Source organism: Balaenoptera acutorostrata, chromosome 4, assembly GCF_949987535.1.
Source record: "Balaenoptera acutorostrata chromosome 4, mBalAcu1.1, whole genome shotgun sequence".
NCBI classification, from domain to species: domain Eukaryota; kingdom Metazoa; phylum Chordata; class Mammalia; order Artiodactyla; family Balaenopteridae; genus Balaenoptera; species Balaenoptera acutorostrata.
The window spans coordinates 147,742,303-147,755,957 of NC_080067.1; the positions used below are offsets into that span (position 1 = coordinate 147,742,303).

The 13,655-nt window shown below is 53.7% G+C and overlaps 1 protein-coding gene across 5 annotated transcripts in view; it reads right to left on the bottom strand.

Annotated features, from left to right (window-relative positions):
- Nucleotides 1–1,429: 1,429 nt before the first annotated feature.
- TMPRSS2 (transmembrane serine protease 2) overlaps nucleotides 1,430–13,655 on the bottom strand; it is a 33,599-nt gene continuing 21,373 nt past the window's right edge. For all 5 annotated transcript variants that reach the window (XM_007172708.2, XM_007172709.2, XM_007172710.2 and 2 more), the window contains exons 8-14: nucleotides 10,311–10,354; nucleotides 9,113–9,284; nucleotides 7,280–7,455; nucleotides 6,501–6,596; nucleotides 4,423–4,565; nucleotides 3,843–3,995; nucleotides 1,430–2,517 (exon numbers count right to left, since the gene is read on the bottom strand). In XM_007172708.2, coding sequence (XP_007172770.2) covers nucleotides 2,506–2,517; nucleotides 3,843–3,995; nucleotides 4,423–4,565; nucleotides 6,501–6,596; nucleotides 7,280–7,455; nucleotides 9,113–9,284; nucleotides 10,311–10,354 — 796 coding nt within the window. In that variant the 3' untranslated portion in view covers nucleotides 1,430–2,505. The remainder of the gene's footprint in view (nucleotides 2,518–3,842; nucleotides 3,996–4,422; nucleotides 4,566–6,500; nucleotides 6,597–7,279; nucleotides 7,456–9,112; nucleotides 9,285–10,310; nucleotides 10,355–13,655) is intronic.

Below are 13,655 nucleotides of genomic sequence, written 5' to 3' on the forward strand. Positions count from 1 at the left end.
AGGCTGGGCCATGCCCTATGGAGAAGCGTCCTTCAGGAGTGAGTTTTAGGGCTGTTGGCCATAAGTTCAGTGTTAACGAACCAACAATATATACCCATAAGGTGTCTTTAAACAAACACGTACTGAACAAGGTTATGTAGTGATGGGTTGACAAAGACCAGTGGCTGGCAAGCACCTGCCCCTATTTGTCCCTTAGGAGCCATGATTCAATATTCACTAATTCAGGGTTCACGATGACTTTGTACAACATAATTGCCACGAGTAACAAGAATCAACTCTATTTTTGAATGTTATCTAACAAAAACATGTGCTTTTCTTTTTTAATTACAAGTTTTTCCATAATTGTAACACAAATTGACATGATGAAGACAATGGCCATTTTCTCCAATCACCTGTTACCTTTTGGGACCTGCTGGATTTGGAGACTTTGAAGAATGAGGATGGGTTTTTGTTCCAGGCAGGAAAACATTTACCCAATCTCTCTCTCCCACTTGTGGTCACAATTCCAGGGACGGAGATGCTTGCTAGTTAAGGAAGCAGCTCTCCCACCGTGAGCTCACGGGGATTTTAGAAAGACAGCTTTAGGGGAAGAGATGCTAGACTCATGTTTGGGAAGGCAGGTTGTGAAAACTCTTGGGACACTGGGCAGAGAGTTCTAGAAGAGAGTTGGGTCTCGGGGTCTGAATCTGGGAGAAGTGGGAGGTACAGGCGATGCCCATTCAGGAGCTCACCAGGGGTCACCTCCTACAGGACAGGCCGGGAGGCTGGCAGGGCGACCAGAAGACCACATCCGCCCACCACCCACCCCCTCCCCCCAGGCCTCAGACCCACCCCCTTACCCCCTCCCCCCCCCCGCCTCAGACCCGCCCCCCCCCCCCCCCCCCCGCCTCAGACCCACCCCACCACGCAGCAGCTGCTCCAACATCCCGGCCCTACAAGGTAACGCAGATTGGCTCGCGGTGGCCACACAGATCGCCAGAGCCTCGACACACGTTTGGAAAAAGAATGCATAATTTATTTGTACAATTTTTCACACTTGAATTTTACAGTTTAAAAAAAGATACAAAACAGAAGACAAACAGTGGTTACATAAATTAAGAGAAGCACTAAAGAAGGAACGCCTTCTCACCATGACAATGCTTTTTAAAATCCGCTTCGGGGAGCAGGCATGTGAGGATGGTCCCTGCGGTTGCTGCTGCCCGAGCATCCTGCGAGTGGATCGTACAGCCTTCCGTTCCAAGGTTAAGTCCTAGCACAGAATCACTCAGTTTGTTCTTGGAAACACCACTGTGTCTGAGGGGGGGCAGAACCTCACGGCCCTGCGTTTATGCTTCACACTTGGCAACTGAAACATGACCTTCCCTCCAGGGAAACTTTAGGGGCTGGAAGGGGCCACAGGGAGTCCAACACACTCCTCTCTCTCCACAGATGCTGTGCTTTAGCGTGTCATTTACAGAGCATTAAATTCGGAGCCAGGCACTTTGTAAGAGCAGCTCAAGTCCACTGCTGTTCACACAGGCAAAGACAACAGTAGTTTCAGAGAGCCAAGTGTAGAGCTACTTAGAGGATCACGGCCCAGATTCCATGAGCACTGAGGTAGTAACATGTAGAAACTTTACAGGAAACAGTGTATCTTTAATCAGCATCCCTGATTGCCCTGGGTCACCTCAATTTCCACGTGATTAGCAGGACTTAAGAGGGTCAGCAGGCACCCCACTCGGGGTGGGGACCACAGTAGGGGGTGGGGTGTAGCACAGTCTCCGGGGAGAGGGACAGGATGGAGACATGGGGTAAGGCTGGTCTCCCTGGACAGAGCCCCACCCAACAGGCAGGGGCCCCCTGCCCCAGCAGTGCTCAGAACTGAACACATCTGCTTTGAGGGCTCCGTCTACACCCTCACCCCCCCACCAAGAAGGAAAAAAGGTTTCAGTGCCCTGACAAGTGGCTATCCAGTCATCACCCATGAAGGGCTGGTCCCTTTATTTCCAGCCACCTTCCAGGGCTGCTAAGAAGGCACTAAAAAATGATCAGCAAAATCCCTCATGGGGAGACAGGCCCTGGGGCTACCCCAAGTGGCCCTCACTGGCTATGGCCCCAGAAGGTGGCCCCTGCAGGTTCTACCTGGCTTCCTCCCTTCCCGTCTCAAGCCGTCCAACAGCTGAGAAGTCAGCAGCCCCATGTGCATCCAAGAGGGGCCCCTGGAGTGGGGCTTGGAAGGGAGGTCCCCGTGGGACAGACCCGTTCCCTCTGCTCTGCACTGGCCCTGCGTGCCCACACCCAGCTGGGCCTCCCCTGTCAGACGAGGGGCCCGGGAGTGTGGGTCCAGGGTGGGGGAGGCCACGTGGCCTGCAGAGAACTGTGGAGCGTGCCAAAGGCAGATAGGTTCACTATTTAATAAAAACAAAAGGACCTGGGAGTCATTTCTAAAAATAATTGTGCACGGCGATTAAAAATCAGCCCCTTCATTTTCTTGTGGAATGGTGTCAAGGACCCAGGCTGTATGGATTAGCTGTTTGCCTGTTCAAAAAGGAAAAAGAAACGATGTTATTTTCTTGAGACAAACAAAGGTAGAAAATTATTTTTTCCCCTAAATGAACGTGAGGCCCTTATACAGCAATGAGTAAGCTTAATAAGACAAAGGGATATTGTTTTTCTACAGCATGAAGGTCAAGGGGTTAGGCTGACAGTGGAGGACAGCATGTGCAAAGGCCCTGAGGCATAAGGGGGAACGGGGTGTGTAGGGATCCAATCATTCAGCACAGCTGGGACACAGGCCTCTCTGGGCAAACCGAGCATGACCTTAGCCACTGAAAGACGTCAAGTGTCTAATTAGTCCTGCTTTCTACCCCACTTTCTCTGCTGCTACCCAGCCCTCTCGCTCCCCGCTCTGGCCGTGCTGAGCCACTGGCAGTACCTTAACACACCTTGCCCGTTTGCTCTCTCATCCTGGAGGGACAGTCTCCCCTTGGCCTGGCTCACCTCCCTCAAGGGGTCGGGGCTGCCTTCTCCTCCCAGCCCCACCGCAGCCCCCCAGCTTCCCTCCACCACATAGCCCCCCACGGGTCAGAGGGGGTCATCTATTTCCAGCACTCGGCCCTTTGTGGGGCGGGGACTGGATGGGCCCCATGGCCACTTGAAGGTGTTAGGTCCTACGGTTTCACTCTCGGGAGATGCAGGCTGGACCTTATTGGGCAATGCCCTCTGGTTCTGCACCTGGGTACCTTTGGAGACTTGAGAGGGGACAGAATAGAACTTTTTCTTCCACCAGGAGCCTACCCCTAGAAGGAGCCGAAATCTGGGAGCTCTGCCAGTCCCGAGGCCCGTGCGATGGACAGACATCTGGTCCTCACCCAGGATGCAGGCAGAGCCCAAGGGCTGGACTCCGTTATGCATTGCGGGCCAGGCCGGGAGCCTGAGGTGGCAGGGTCCCCGGGAGCCCCTGGGATCTTTCCCCTCCTCACCACCTCTCCTTGTACCAGAGAACCCCAGCTGCTCCCCCGCCCCAGGGCGTACTCGATAGCCCAGAAAAGGACAGGGCAGAGTCATGGCTGGCTGACCTGCCTCTCCCTGCTCTCTGCCCATCACCAGAAGTTTGATTCAATGACGCCTGGGTGGGTAAACAGAATCACCTGAGCCAGAACTAAGCGTGGTCAGCAGAGCACAAGGAAGCCCATCACAGTCAGCTCTGGGCCCTGCAAAGCTGAGCCCCAGACGTTTTCATCCAAACACCAGTGGTGGGCCCTGGACAGTGGGGGAGGGGATGCCACCTGGCACGGGGACCGCACCTCCTAGGCTTTGACACAGCGAGTCAGAGAACCCACTCAGGAGGACGGGAAAGTTACCCTCATTTGTTGATAAATCCAGTCTGTAAACACGGTCACGTTTCCGTACACTCCCGGTCGGTAAGCCTTAGCACAGCCAGACCCCCAGCTCGTGTCCCCGATCAGCCACCAGATGCTGCTCTTCAGAGTGACCAGAGGGCCTCCGCTGTCACCCTGGGGGACACAGCAGGTTGCAGAGCAGAAGTGAAACCACAAGCCGTACATCACGGAGGGCAAGGAGGTGGGGGTAATGGGAGGGTCTGCAGGTCTCCTCCAACGAGGTGATAGTAATATAATCCCCCAAAGGGACTGTACCAGCGACGGATTTTAGTCTGCATCAGTTAATAGTTACCAAATAAATGGCTGTCCATACTTTTAAATAGTCAAAATACTTATTTCTGTGGCACTGATACTTGGACCACACAGCGCCTTCCGGAGGAAGCAGCGGCGTGCATTGTTGGCGGTACCAGGGCTTTCGCACCGTCCATGGCCCTCGCTTCCCACGGCCGCCCCCCGGGCCCCAGGTCGGGGAGAAGGCGCTCCTCAGGGGCCCCGTGGGAGCTGGGCAAGGCCCAGAGGCCGAACACAAGCTGGTCATCACCTGGCAGGAGTCGACGGTTCCCTGCAGGTACCCCGCACAGATCATGGCCGGCGTGATGAGATCGCCGTACACTTGCTTGCTGTCGCACCGCCAGGGCTCGATGAGCTGCACCATCGCCGCGTTCAGCCCATCCGAGGTTTTCCCTGCCACAGAGGACGGCCTGGCTTTCCCAGGGAGCCTGGACTCCCTCCCGGGGGCATGGAGAGACCCCCCACGTCCCTCCTCCCATACCGGCTCCTGGGGCACCGGGGTATCTTCCAGCTGCTGGGGCCTGTGTTTAAAGCGGCTCCAGATTCGGTTTTGGGGCAGACTGCCTGCCTCTGGGGCTGGGGAGCCCCACCTGTGTCCTAGAGTCATGCTCTCCCGTCACCCCGCCACTTGGTTCCCTGGGATCAGTTTTCCTCCTCCATTGCTCCCTCTTCTCTGGACCGTTCCCAGGGCCACCCGAGGGGCCCTGTGTCTCCACCTCAAACACCTGGCCGTCCTCAACCCCACACGATCCTCCACTCTGACCACCTGCCCTCGGCTCCCGGCAGGTGGAAACTTCCTAGACGCTCGCTGGGACTTGCGCTCTCTGTCCCCCGGTTGCTACCTGGATGTCTTCTGGGCTCCGTGGGCTTACCGTGCTGAAGCAGTACCTCTCCTAGAGGGCTCCTCCACCCACAGCCACGCCACCCCGTCCTCCGGACTCGGGAAATGGTCCCACCACCCACCGGGGGGCTCAGGTCACAGCCGGAAGCCGCCTTCCCGTGACTCCTCACCCTCTCCCTGCTGACACTCCATCCATCAGCAGATCCGGTGGCTCTGTCCCGAACGTGCTCCCACACCACCCACCCTGGTCTCGGAGGACACAGCACTGGTCCCCTCACCATGCTGTTCCGTCTGCCCTCACCCCTAATCCTTCCGTGACTCCCTACACAGCTGTCAGATCAAGTCACTCCAGTATCCTCATTATAGCCTACAAGGCCCTATGCGAGCTGGCCCCAGCCTGCCCCCTCACCCTGGCTCATCGTGCCCTGGCCACACTGGCCCTTCTGTTCCTAAGGCACTCTCGTCATGCAGATCTTGGCTCAGGTGTCCTCTCTTCCGAGAAGCCTTCCCTGATCACCTCTCGCTGTCGCAAACCTCCGCTGTTTGAAAGCACCTAGTTCAGTTATTCATTTCCTGTCTGAGCACATCCTGCCCCCACACATACATAGGAGAATGTGAAGTTCCTGCGGGCAGAGATTTTTGTCTCATTTTGTTCACTGCTGCATTCCCAGCTCTTGGTAGGTGCTCCACAAATCGTGGCTGACTTTCCCTCTTGTCTTGGATGCTGGGAAACCTTGCTCACAATTGGAAGGCTCAACCCAGGAGCTTTCTTTAGACCAGATGCCAGGACACCCAGCGCCACCACCATCCTCCCCTACCCCCCCAAACCACCCCGCCCTTGAGCTATTCACCGTGCTTTAAAGGATCCCTTGTAGGTGTGCCCTAAACACTTTTGGAAGGATGTAAACAATATATAAATGTACGACTAAGCCCATCCAATGCTCCATAAGAATTCAACAGCAAGGATCCCTTCGTTTGAAAAACGTTATCTGAGATGAAAGCAAATTATAACTGAAGGCAGCTGGGCCAGCCTGCGTCAGGAGGGTCTAGTGCCTCTTCCCTGTCTGTGATGTCAGGGCAGGAGGACAGAGCCTCTGACGCCTGCAGCTGGCATTGCCAGTCACACAAGCCCATCCTCACTGAGTCCGTTATCACTCGGCCATCAAAGGCAGGCAGACTTCCGGGTGGCCTGTTAGCGACCATGGGATACAAACATAGGGGGCCGTGTGCCCCTCACATTTAGGTGGCCTTCACCCTTCAAAAAGCAGTTTCCGCACATTGTTCCATTTGGTCTTAATAAGGGCATGGGGTAGGTAGGGCAGCTAGGATTTTCCCATCTAGCGCGTGCGGAAACAGGCAAAAAGACTGGGTGAACTGCCCAAAGTCCAATCATTTAGTGGTGGAACCCAGATCAAAACCTAGACCTCCCGCTTCAGGACCCAGTGCTCTGCTCCTGAGACCCGCAGATCCCCTGCTGGGAGCCTCACCTTTCTCGTAGGTGGACCCCCACCCGGAAATCCAGCAGGACTGTGTCGGTTCCAGCATCATGCCCGGGTTGGGCAGACACACTGGTTTCACTCTGTCTGTTTCAAGAAGGGAAAACAACGTGAGCGGTTCCGGTCTAACTGAAGGCCTCGGGCGACAGTGTCTGCCTGGATCTTCCCTGGGCCTGGGACCACCAGCCTCCTGCCCAAGAAGACTTCTGGATTCCAGTGTGTCCTGGCATCCCCTTTCCTGTCCCTGCCAGGACCCTCCTTCTAACAGGCAAGACGTCCCCCTCTGGAAGTGAGGGTTTTGGAAGATTGAAGATCAACAGTCCTGTGATGCAAATAGTTGACACTGGACGTGGTAGGGCTGCATCAGACTAAATTGATGAGGATGAAGGTAAATGATTAGCAATTTATAATTAAACTCACAACAGGTGCAATTGCAAACCAGCACCGAGTGAAGTCTGACCCACCAGATGCTGACTATGAAACAACTTTTCTAGACGTTCACGTGTGCTGATTAAGTCGTCACCGTGCCGAGGAGGAAAAGTGCCGCAGTGAACGCATCCCTCGGTGGCCAAAGGCACATTTTGGGGTGACTCGGCCTCTGCTGAGCCCTCTTCTAGCAGCCAACCCCTCCCCCTGGCCCCACACACTACAACTCAGTGCAAATTCCCTCCTTCTGGTCATCACGGCACATTTTATTTCCAGTCACCCTCTCCTTAAGATGTGGTCAAAACTGTTCACATACGCTGGGCTGTAGGAACACAGCTACGCACCGTTAAAAGTCAGAGGCGTCTGCAGCTTCATAAGAGCGATGTCATTGTTCTTGGTCTTGGAATCGTAATTTGGGTGGGAAATCACTTTTGCTACACGGTATCCGTTTCCATAGAACATGAAAGATTGTCTCAAAATTCCTGCAAAGGCCGTCCAAATCTTGGGATTGTTAAGAGGTCTGGAAGACAGAGATGAACACCACTCAGCATGTCAGAACCACAAACATGAAACGCTCATTTGACGGTCTTCAAAAGTCATCCGCCGGAGCCAAGGTCTCCAAGGTGACGTGATCTGTCAAAAGCCCCAGGACAAGACTGGCCAGGTGGTCTCAGGCCCTTCCCCCTCCCCACCTCACACAGCCTCCCCCTCCCCTCCTTTACCTCATCAGTGAATCCTATTCCTCCCGTGCTTCTGAGCCAGCCTGCAAACCCTCGCAATTCCAAGAACACTTATTCCTGCGCCGAAGTGCATTCCTGAGGTTTGAAACCCCATTTCTGGCGTGGCTGGGTCTTACTGACTTTTACATGCTAGAGCATTTCCTGGCACACAGTAGGTGCTTAATAAGTGTGTACTGATGAATAGACTCTGAGTCTAATAGCCGTCCAGGCATTACCTTTATCTGGGTGTTTCCCTTCTAAGAAAATCCTAAATCCTACAGCCCATGGAATATGCTGGATGGAAGGAAGGGAACGCTCTTGGGCAATAAACACTGCTTTCTTCAACCATACCACAGCCCTTGCAGCAGCACACCTGTCTTACAGGTGCAGATGCTACAGTCAGACACCTCGAGGGAACTGTCTGAAGCCACTCAGCCAGAGAATGGCCAAGCCAGGCCCGGCCTCACTCTAAAGAAAAATAGCTCTGATGAGTGAGGCTTTTTCAAAATAGCCATGTGACCAAAAAACAAACAAACAAAAAACCCAAAAAAACCCTCCATGTTTAAGAGAAAAGGAGGGGGAACGGTATCTTCTACAAAAGCTAACACTATAAATGATGGCTGCCCTCGCCCCTCCCCCCCACCTGTATGGGCAGTGCTGTGGCCCAGGGTGTTTAATGGACCAGAGAGAACCTTCCGGCATGGCAGCGTGAGGTCTGAGTGTCTCTGAGTGCACCCTCTCTGGGGACGAGCACCCAGGGGAGACCAGGCCTCCCAAGAGGGCAGGGGCCTCAGGAAGGGTGGGACAGAGCTGAGAAGACTGTGGGCTAGAAGGAGTTCTTTTTTTTATATATAAATTTATTTGTTTTATTTTTGGCTGCGTTGGGTCTTCGTTGCTGCGCGCGGGCTTTCTCTAGTTGCAGTGAGTGGGGGCTACTCTTCGTTGCGGTGAACGGGCTTCTCATTGTGGTGGCTTCTCTTGTTGCGGAGCACGGGCTCTAGGCGTGCAGGCTTCAGTAGTTGCAGCACGCAGGCTCAGTAGTTGTGGCTCGCGGGCTCTAGAGCGCAGGCTCAGTAGTTGTGGAGCACAGGCTCAATTGCTCTGCGGCATGTGGGATCTTCCCGGACCAGGGCTCGAACCCGTGTTCCCTGCCTTGGCAGGCGGATTCTTAACCACTGCGCCACCAGGGAAGTCCCTAGAAGGAGTTCTGATCACAGCGTCACCCCAGCCCCACACCGCATCCCTGCGCGAGTAATGGACACACGCTGAAGGGATGGGCTTGGCCACGCGCTTCACGAGTCATTCGACCTTCCCAGCGAGGCAACGACCTGAGCGCCCTTAGAATCCCCACTTGCCCACAAGGAAACCGGAACTCGAAGGAGTCGGCGACTTCCCTCAGGGTCGCAGGGCCCAGAGCCTCCGCCTCTCGACCCCGGGACCCGCCCCCTCGGGACTTACTCCTCCGCGCAGTGGGCGGCGGTCACGATCCACTCGGGGGTGATGATGGAGGCTCCGCAGACGTGGGTGCCCTGCACGTGCAGGCTGACCTGCCAGGGCCAGTCCCCCGGGGCGGCGCTCGACCCGCCCACGATCCGGCTCTGGCGTCCCGTCTTCCCCGAGACCCCGCACTCTGAGGGCGACAAGCACAGAGCAGCCGGCCAGTGAGCGAAGCAGGGCCGCCCCCTCCCGGGCCCCTGACGCCCGTCACACCGAGTGCCCAGGCGGCCCCCAGGCCGAGGGTCCTGCCTGGCCGGAGGGTGATTGTTGTCTCCTCCTGCTGCTGTTTGTTGGGGGTCCGACTTTCAGAGACTGTGTCCTGGTCTCTTTGGGTTGGGGGTGGGGTGAGAGGACAGCCCTCCAGCCCCCGCTCCCCCCAGGAAGCACCACTTCTGCTGGCACTGTGTGCCCCTGCTCCTTGGCACTCGTGCGATTCCATCGGCGTCTCCCGTACACCCGGCGGGGTGGGGCCTGGATAACAAAGGCCCTGGCACCCCCTCGAATGCTCAGAGGCCCCAAGATTCCTGAACAGAGCTAAGCAGGCTTTTCTCATGTGTGCTGCTCTCAAGCTGCCAGGAGGTGGATGGCATAGCGTGCGTGGGAAGGCAGGGCAGGCACCATACTTTCTCCGTACCTAAAGAAGCTTGAGCCAGCCTGGGTGGGAAGGTACCAGCGGGACCACTGGGGCATGCGTCCACCTAGGGGCATCTGCTAGCTTCACCTGTTCAAACTGAAAAGCCAAGCTTCAGGCCTCAGACCCGTATGGGAACAGGATGGGGCTGTCCCAGAGGAGGGAGCGCACGGACACTGTCCTGCATACCAGTAGGAGGTTTGGAAACTATAAATAATCCAAACACAGGGATGGGGACACCCACAGGCCTCCAGCTCCAGGGCGGGGATGCCCTAGAGTGAGGTCCCGTCAGTTTCTTGAGCTTGCCCGTCCTCATGGGACAGCTGCTTCTTGGACTTCAGGCTGAAGGCGTCTCAAGTGCATCAGAATTCAAGAAAGGAGCCCCTTGGGCAGAGTGCTGGGCATGTCCTGACCTGTTACCCCACCTCATCTCTCCACATCCCCCAGAGACACAGGGAGATACATTTCTATAAGTACCAAATGTTTCCTATTTTAGAAACACAAAAAGGAAAACCAAGAATCACTTACCTATACAGCGTAAAGAAACCACAGTTTTTGAAGAACAGACATCACTACAAAAGAAAAGGGGAAAATTCTGGTCACTCTAACAAACGAGACACTTGATTCTCAAAATACTTAGAAATAAATATTTTCTTCCACTCTTCTCCTTCTCTGCCTCCCCAGACATAGAAGAGTCCACAGCTGAAGACTTGAATAAGGAAAGTAAATCTATATACATAGGGGACAGTAGTAAAGAGCAGACACTGAGTCAAAATGCAGGGTTCAAATCCAAGCTGTGTGACCTTGGACAAGCTTCCTAACCTCTCTGTTCCTCAATTTCCCCATCTGCAGAATGGGCTAATATAGTACCAACTCATAGGGTGGTTGTGAAGATAAGCACACATCATATCAGCTGTTATTATTTTTCCTTGCGATTTAAAATCATCCTTTAATTTTGTAAGGAAGACATTCGTAAACTTCCAGGTTCCTATAACTGCTTTACATTTACCGCACAGGAAACTGTACAGTCAGTCATTTGCCTGGGAACAGAAGAAAAGTTACTCATTTGGGGGGCAGACATTCCAGGTTACGTATGAAAAAGAAACAACCAATGCGTTCCACTGTACACTGAATTTTCCCCCAATATGCTGAGGAGAAGAGAAACAGCCCTGACATCCACACATTCGAACCTGGCCATGTTCTGTTGAACGTAAACAGTTCCCAGGGCATCAACATGCGGCCAGACCACTGTTACATGACGGAGCAGGACGCAGGCACGCCCACCGCACAACCCCATTAACCTGGTCCAAACCACACAGTGACCAACACGCCCCTATGCTGGCTGACACGAGTGGCCGCACTTCTTTGCCAATCCCAGCCGTAGCCTGGCTTCATGCCTGCCACCCACCTTCTAAAAAATAAAAACAAAACCATTAAGGTACCAACTACAGAATCACCCTCACTTCCAGACAGCATCCAATGCAGGGCAAAGCCCTGCTTCCTGGAACCTTCCCCAAAATGACTCAACACAAGCCCACATCCTGTAATAAGTCCCTTCTCACCCCGTTCCATGGAGACACCCACAGTTCCAGGACAAGGCATGTCCTGGTGGTCTCTGGCTGGGGGGCATTGGATGCCAAGAGAAGACACGTTCCCATTAAGAGAAGATGCTTTCTAAGGATCATAAGGTCATTGTCCTCTGCATTCTCCTCTGCACACTGTGCAGCCACCAGCATCAGCGCACGAAGCAGCCACTCAGACAAACCCTGCGAGGACTCAGGTATCAAAGAGCAACTTCTGAAAGCAAAGAGGAAAGAAGTTCTACCACCTCACGCCATGCATGGCAGGGACACCGCATGCCAGGCGATGACCTTCTCTTCTTTCCTCCAAACCCTGCAGCCACCTTGTGAGTTACCAAGAGGTGGCAGCCTTCCCTGCTCTGCTCAGCCCTGATTCCATGTAACCAAAGACGATGAAGAGACAGTCGGGGGCATTTACAAAGAGCCCAGGCAGCTGTGTTTAGCTTCTCGGGAGGGCAAACCACGGCCTGCTGTTTTGATGCGCACACCTGGCCGTGTGCACCCTTTCTCCTGGGCTCACCCTCTCACATTCCTGGGGACAGCCAGACCAGGTGCCCCAGGCAGAAGCCAGCCCCCCGGGCCACCAGGAACGCAAAGCTGCTCCCAGCCTCCCACTCACAGGGGAGGAGGGGAAGTGTGACCCGTCCAACCTCCCCTAAATGCAGCATCTGGCACCTGGCCAGCAGGGAGGTGACGGCCTGGCTGGCCACCTGGGGATGGGAGATAGGGACCTGGGAGCTGAGGAAGACTTAAGCAAGAAGGACACTGTGTATCTTTCACGTTAAGGAACATTCGGATAGTAATAATGATCCTAGGAAGACTGCAACCATTTTAAACATATGCAACACAAAATGAGTAGCTCAAGCCCAGCCCTCTCCCCCACCCTCCTAACCAGTTAAACCATCAACCATGGGACCAGCTCAGGTTCATTTCCACCCACCAGACGCACTGTGACCCGCCCAGCGCTGCAAGTGGGCCTCCAGGTACAGGAAACATTGGTGCACTGGACCAGCCGCTCGCTCCCAGGCCCACCCCTTGCACAGCATCCTCTGACACGATTGCCTGGGCTGGGGGACCAACCACCCCTGCTGCCTGGGGCTGAGGGGCTTCTTGGGAAGCAGGATTTCCAGTGTGAAACCGGCAAAGTCCTGGGCAAACCAGGATGAGTTGGTCACCCCAGTGGGGACCCTGAGACATTCTTTTGGACTCCTAGACACACACCCTGACACACAGTAAGGTACATGTCTAATGTCCGGAGAGAGAAAAAAATCAGGAAAGAGGAATTTCAATTGTGCCATGTTACCCAATACCATGGAGGGCAGAGGGCAGAGGGCAGAGGGCACAAACAAGACGGCAAATAGACCTTAGCCACTTCCCTAGAATAAACCCAGAGCTGCTGAGAGGGACGGGTCCTACTTAAAGTCCAACCTCCTCCCCGTGAGAAACTCAGACAAACCTGCAGCTGCAGCAGAGAAATCAAACTCTGTACAGTGATTCTCCCTGATGTCTTGTGCTCGTTCCCATTACACAGTTTTTGAAAGGAAAGAGGAAATCACCGTGGCCAACAGGCACATGAAAAGATGCTCAACATCACTAATTATTAGAGGAACGCAAATCAAAACTACAATGAGGTACCACCTCACACCAGTCAGAATGGCCATCATCAAAAAGTCTACAAATAATAAATGCTGGAGAGGGTGTGGAGATAAGGGAACCCTCCTACACTGTTGGTGGGAAGGTAAATTGGTGCAGTCACTATGGAGAACAGTATGTAGCTTCCTTAAAAAACTAAAAATAGAGTTACCGTATGATCCAGCAATCCCACTCCTGGACATATATCTGGACAAAACTACAATTTGATAACATACATGCACCCCAATGTGCATTGCAGCACTATTTACAATAGTCAAGACATGGAAACAACCTAAATATCCATTGACAGAGGAATGGATAAAGAAGATGTGGTACATGTATGCAAGGGAATATTACTCAGCCATAATAAAGAATGAAATAATGCCATTTACAGCAACATGGATGGACCTAGAGATTATCATACTAAGCAAAGTAAATCAGAAAGAGAAAGACAAATACCATATATCACTTATATGTGGAATCTAAAATATGACACAAATGACCTTATGTAAGAAACAAACTCACAGACGTAGAGAATAGACCTGTGATTGCCAAGTGGGGAGGGAGGTGGGGGAAGGATGGATTGGGAGTTTGGGATTAGCAGATGCAAACTAGTATATATAGGATGGGTAAGCAATAAGGACCTACTGTATAGCACAGG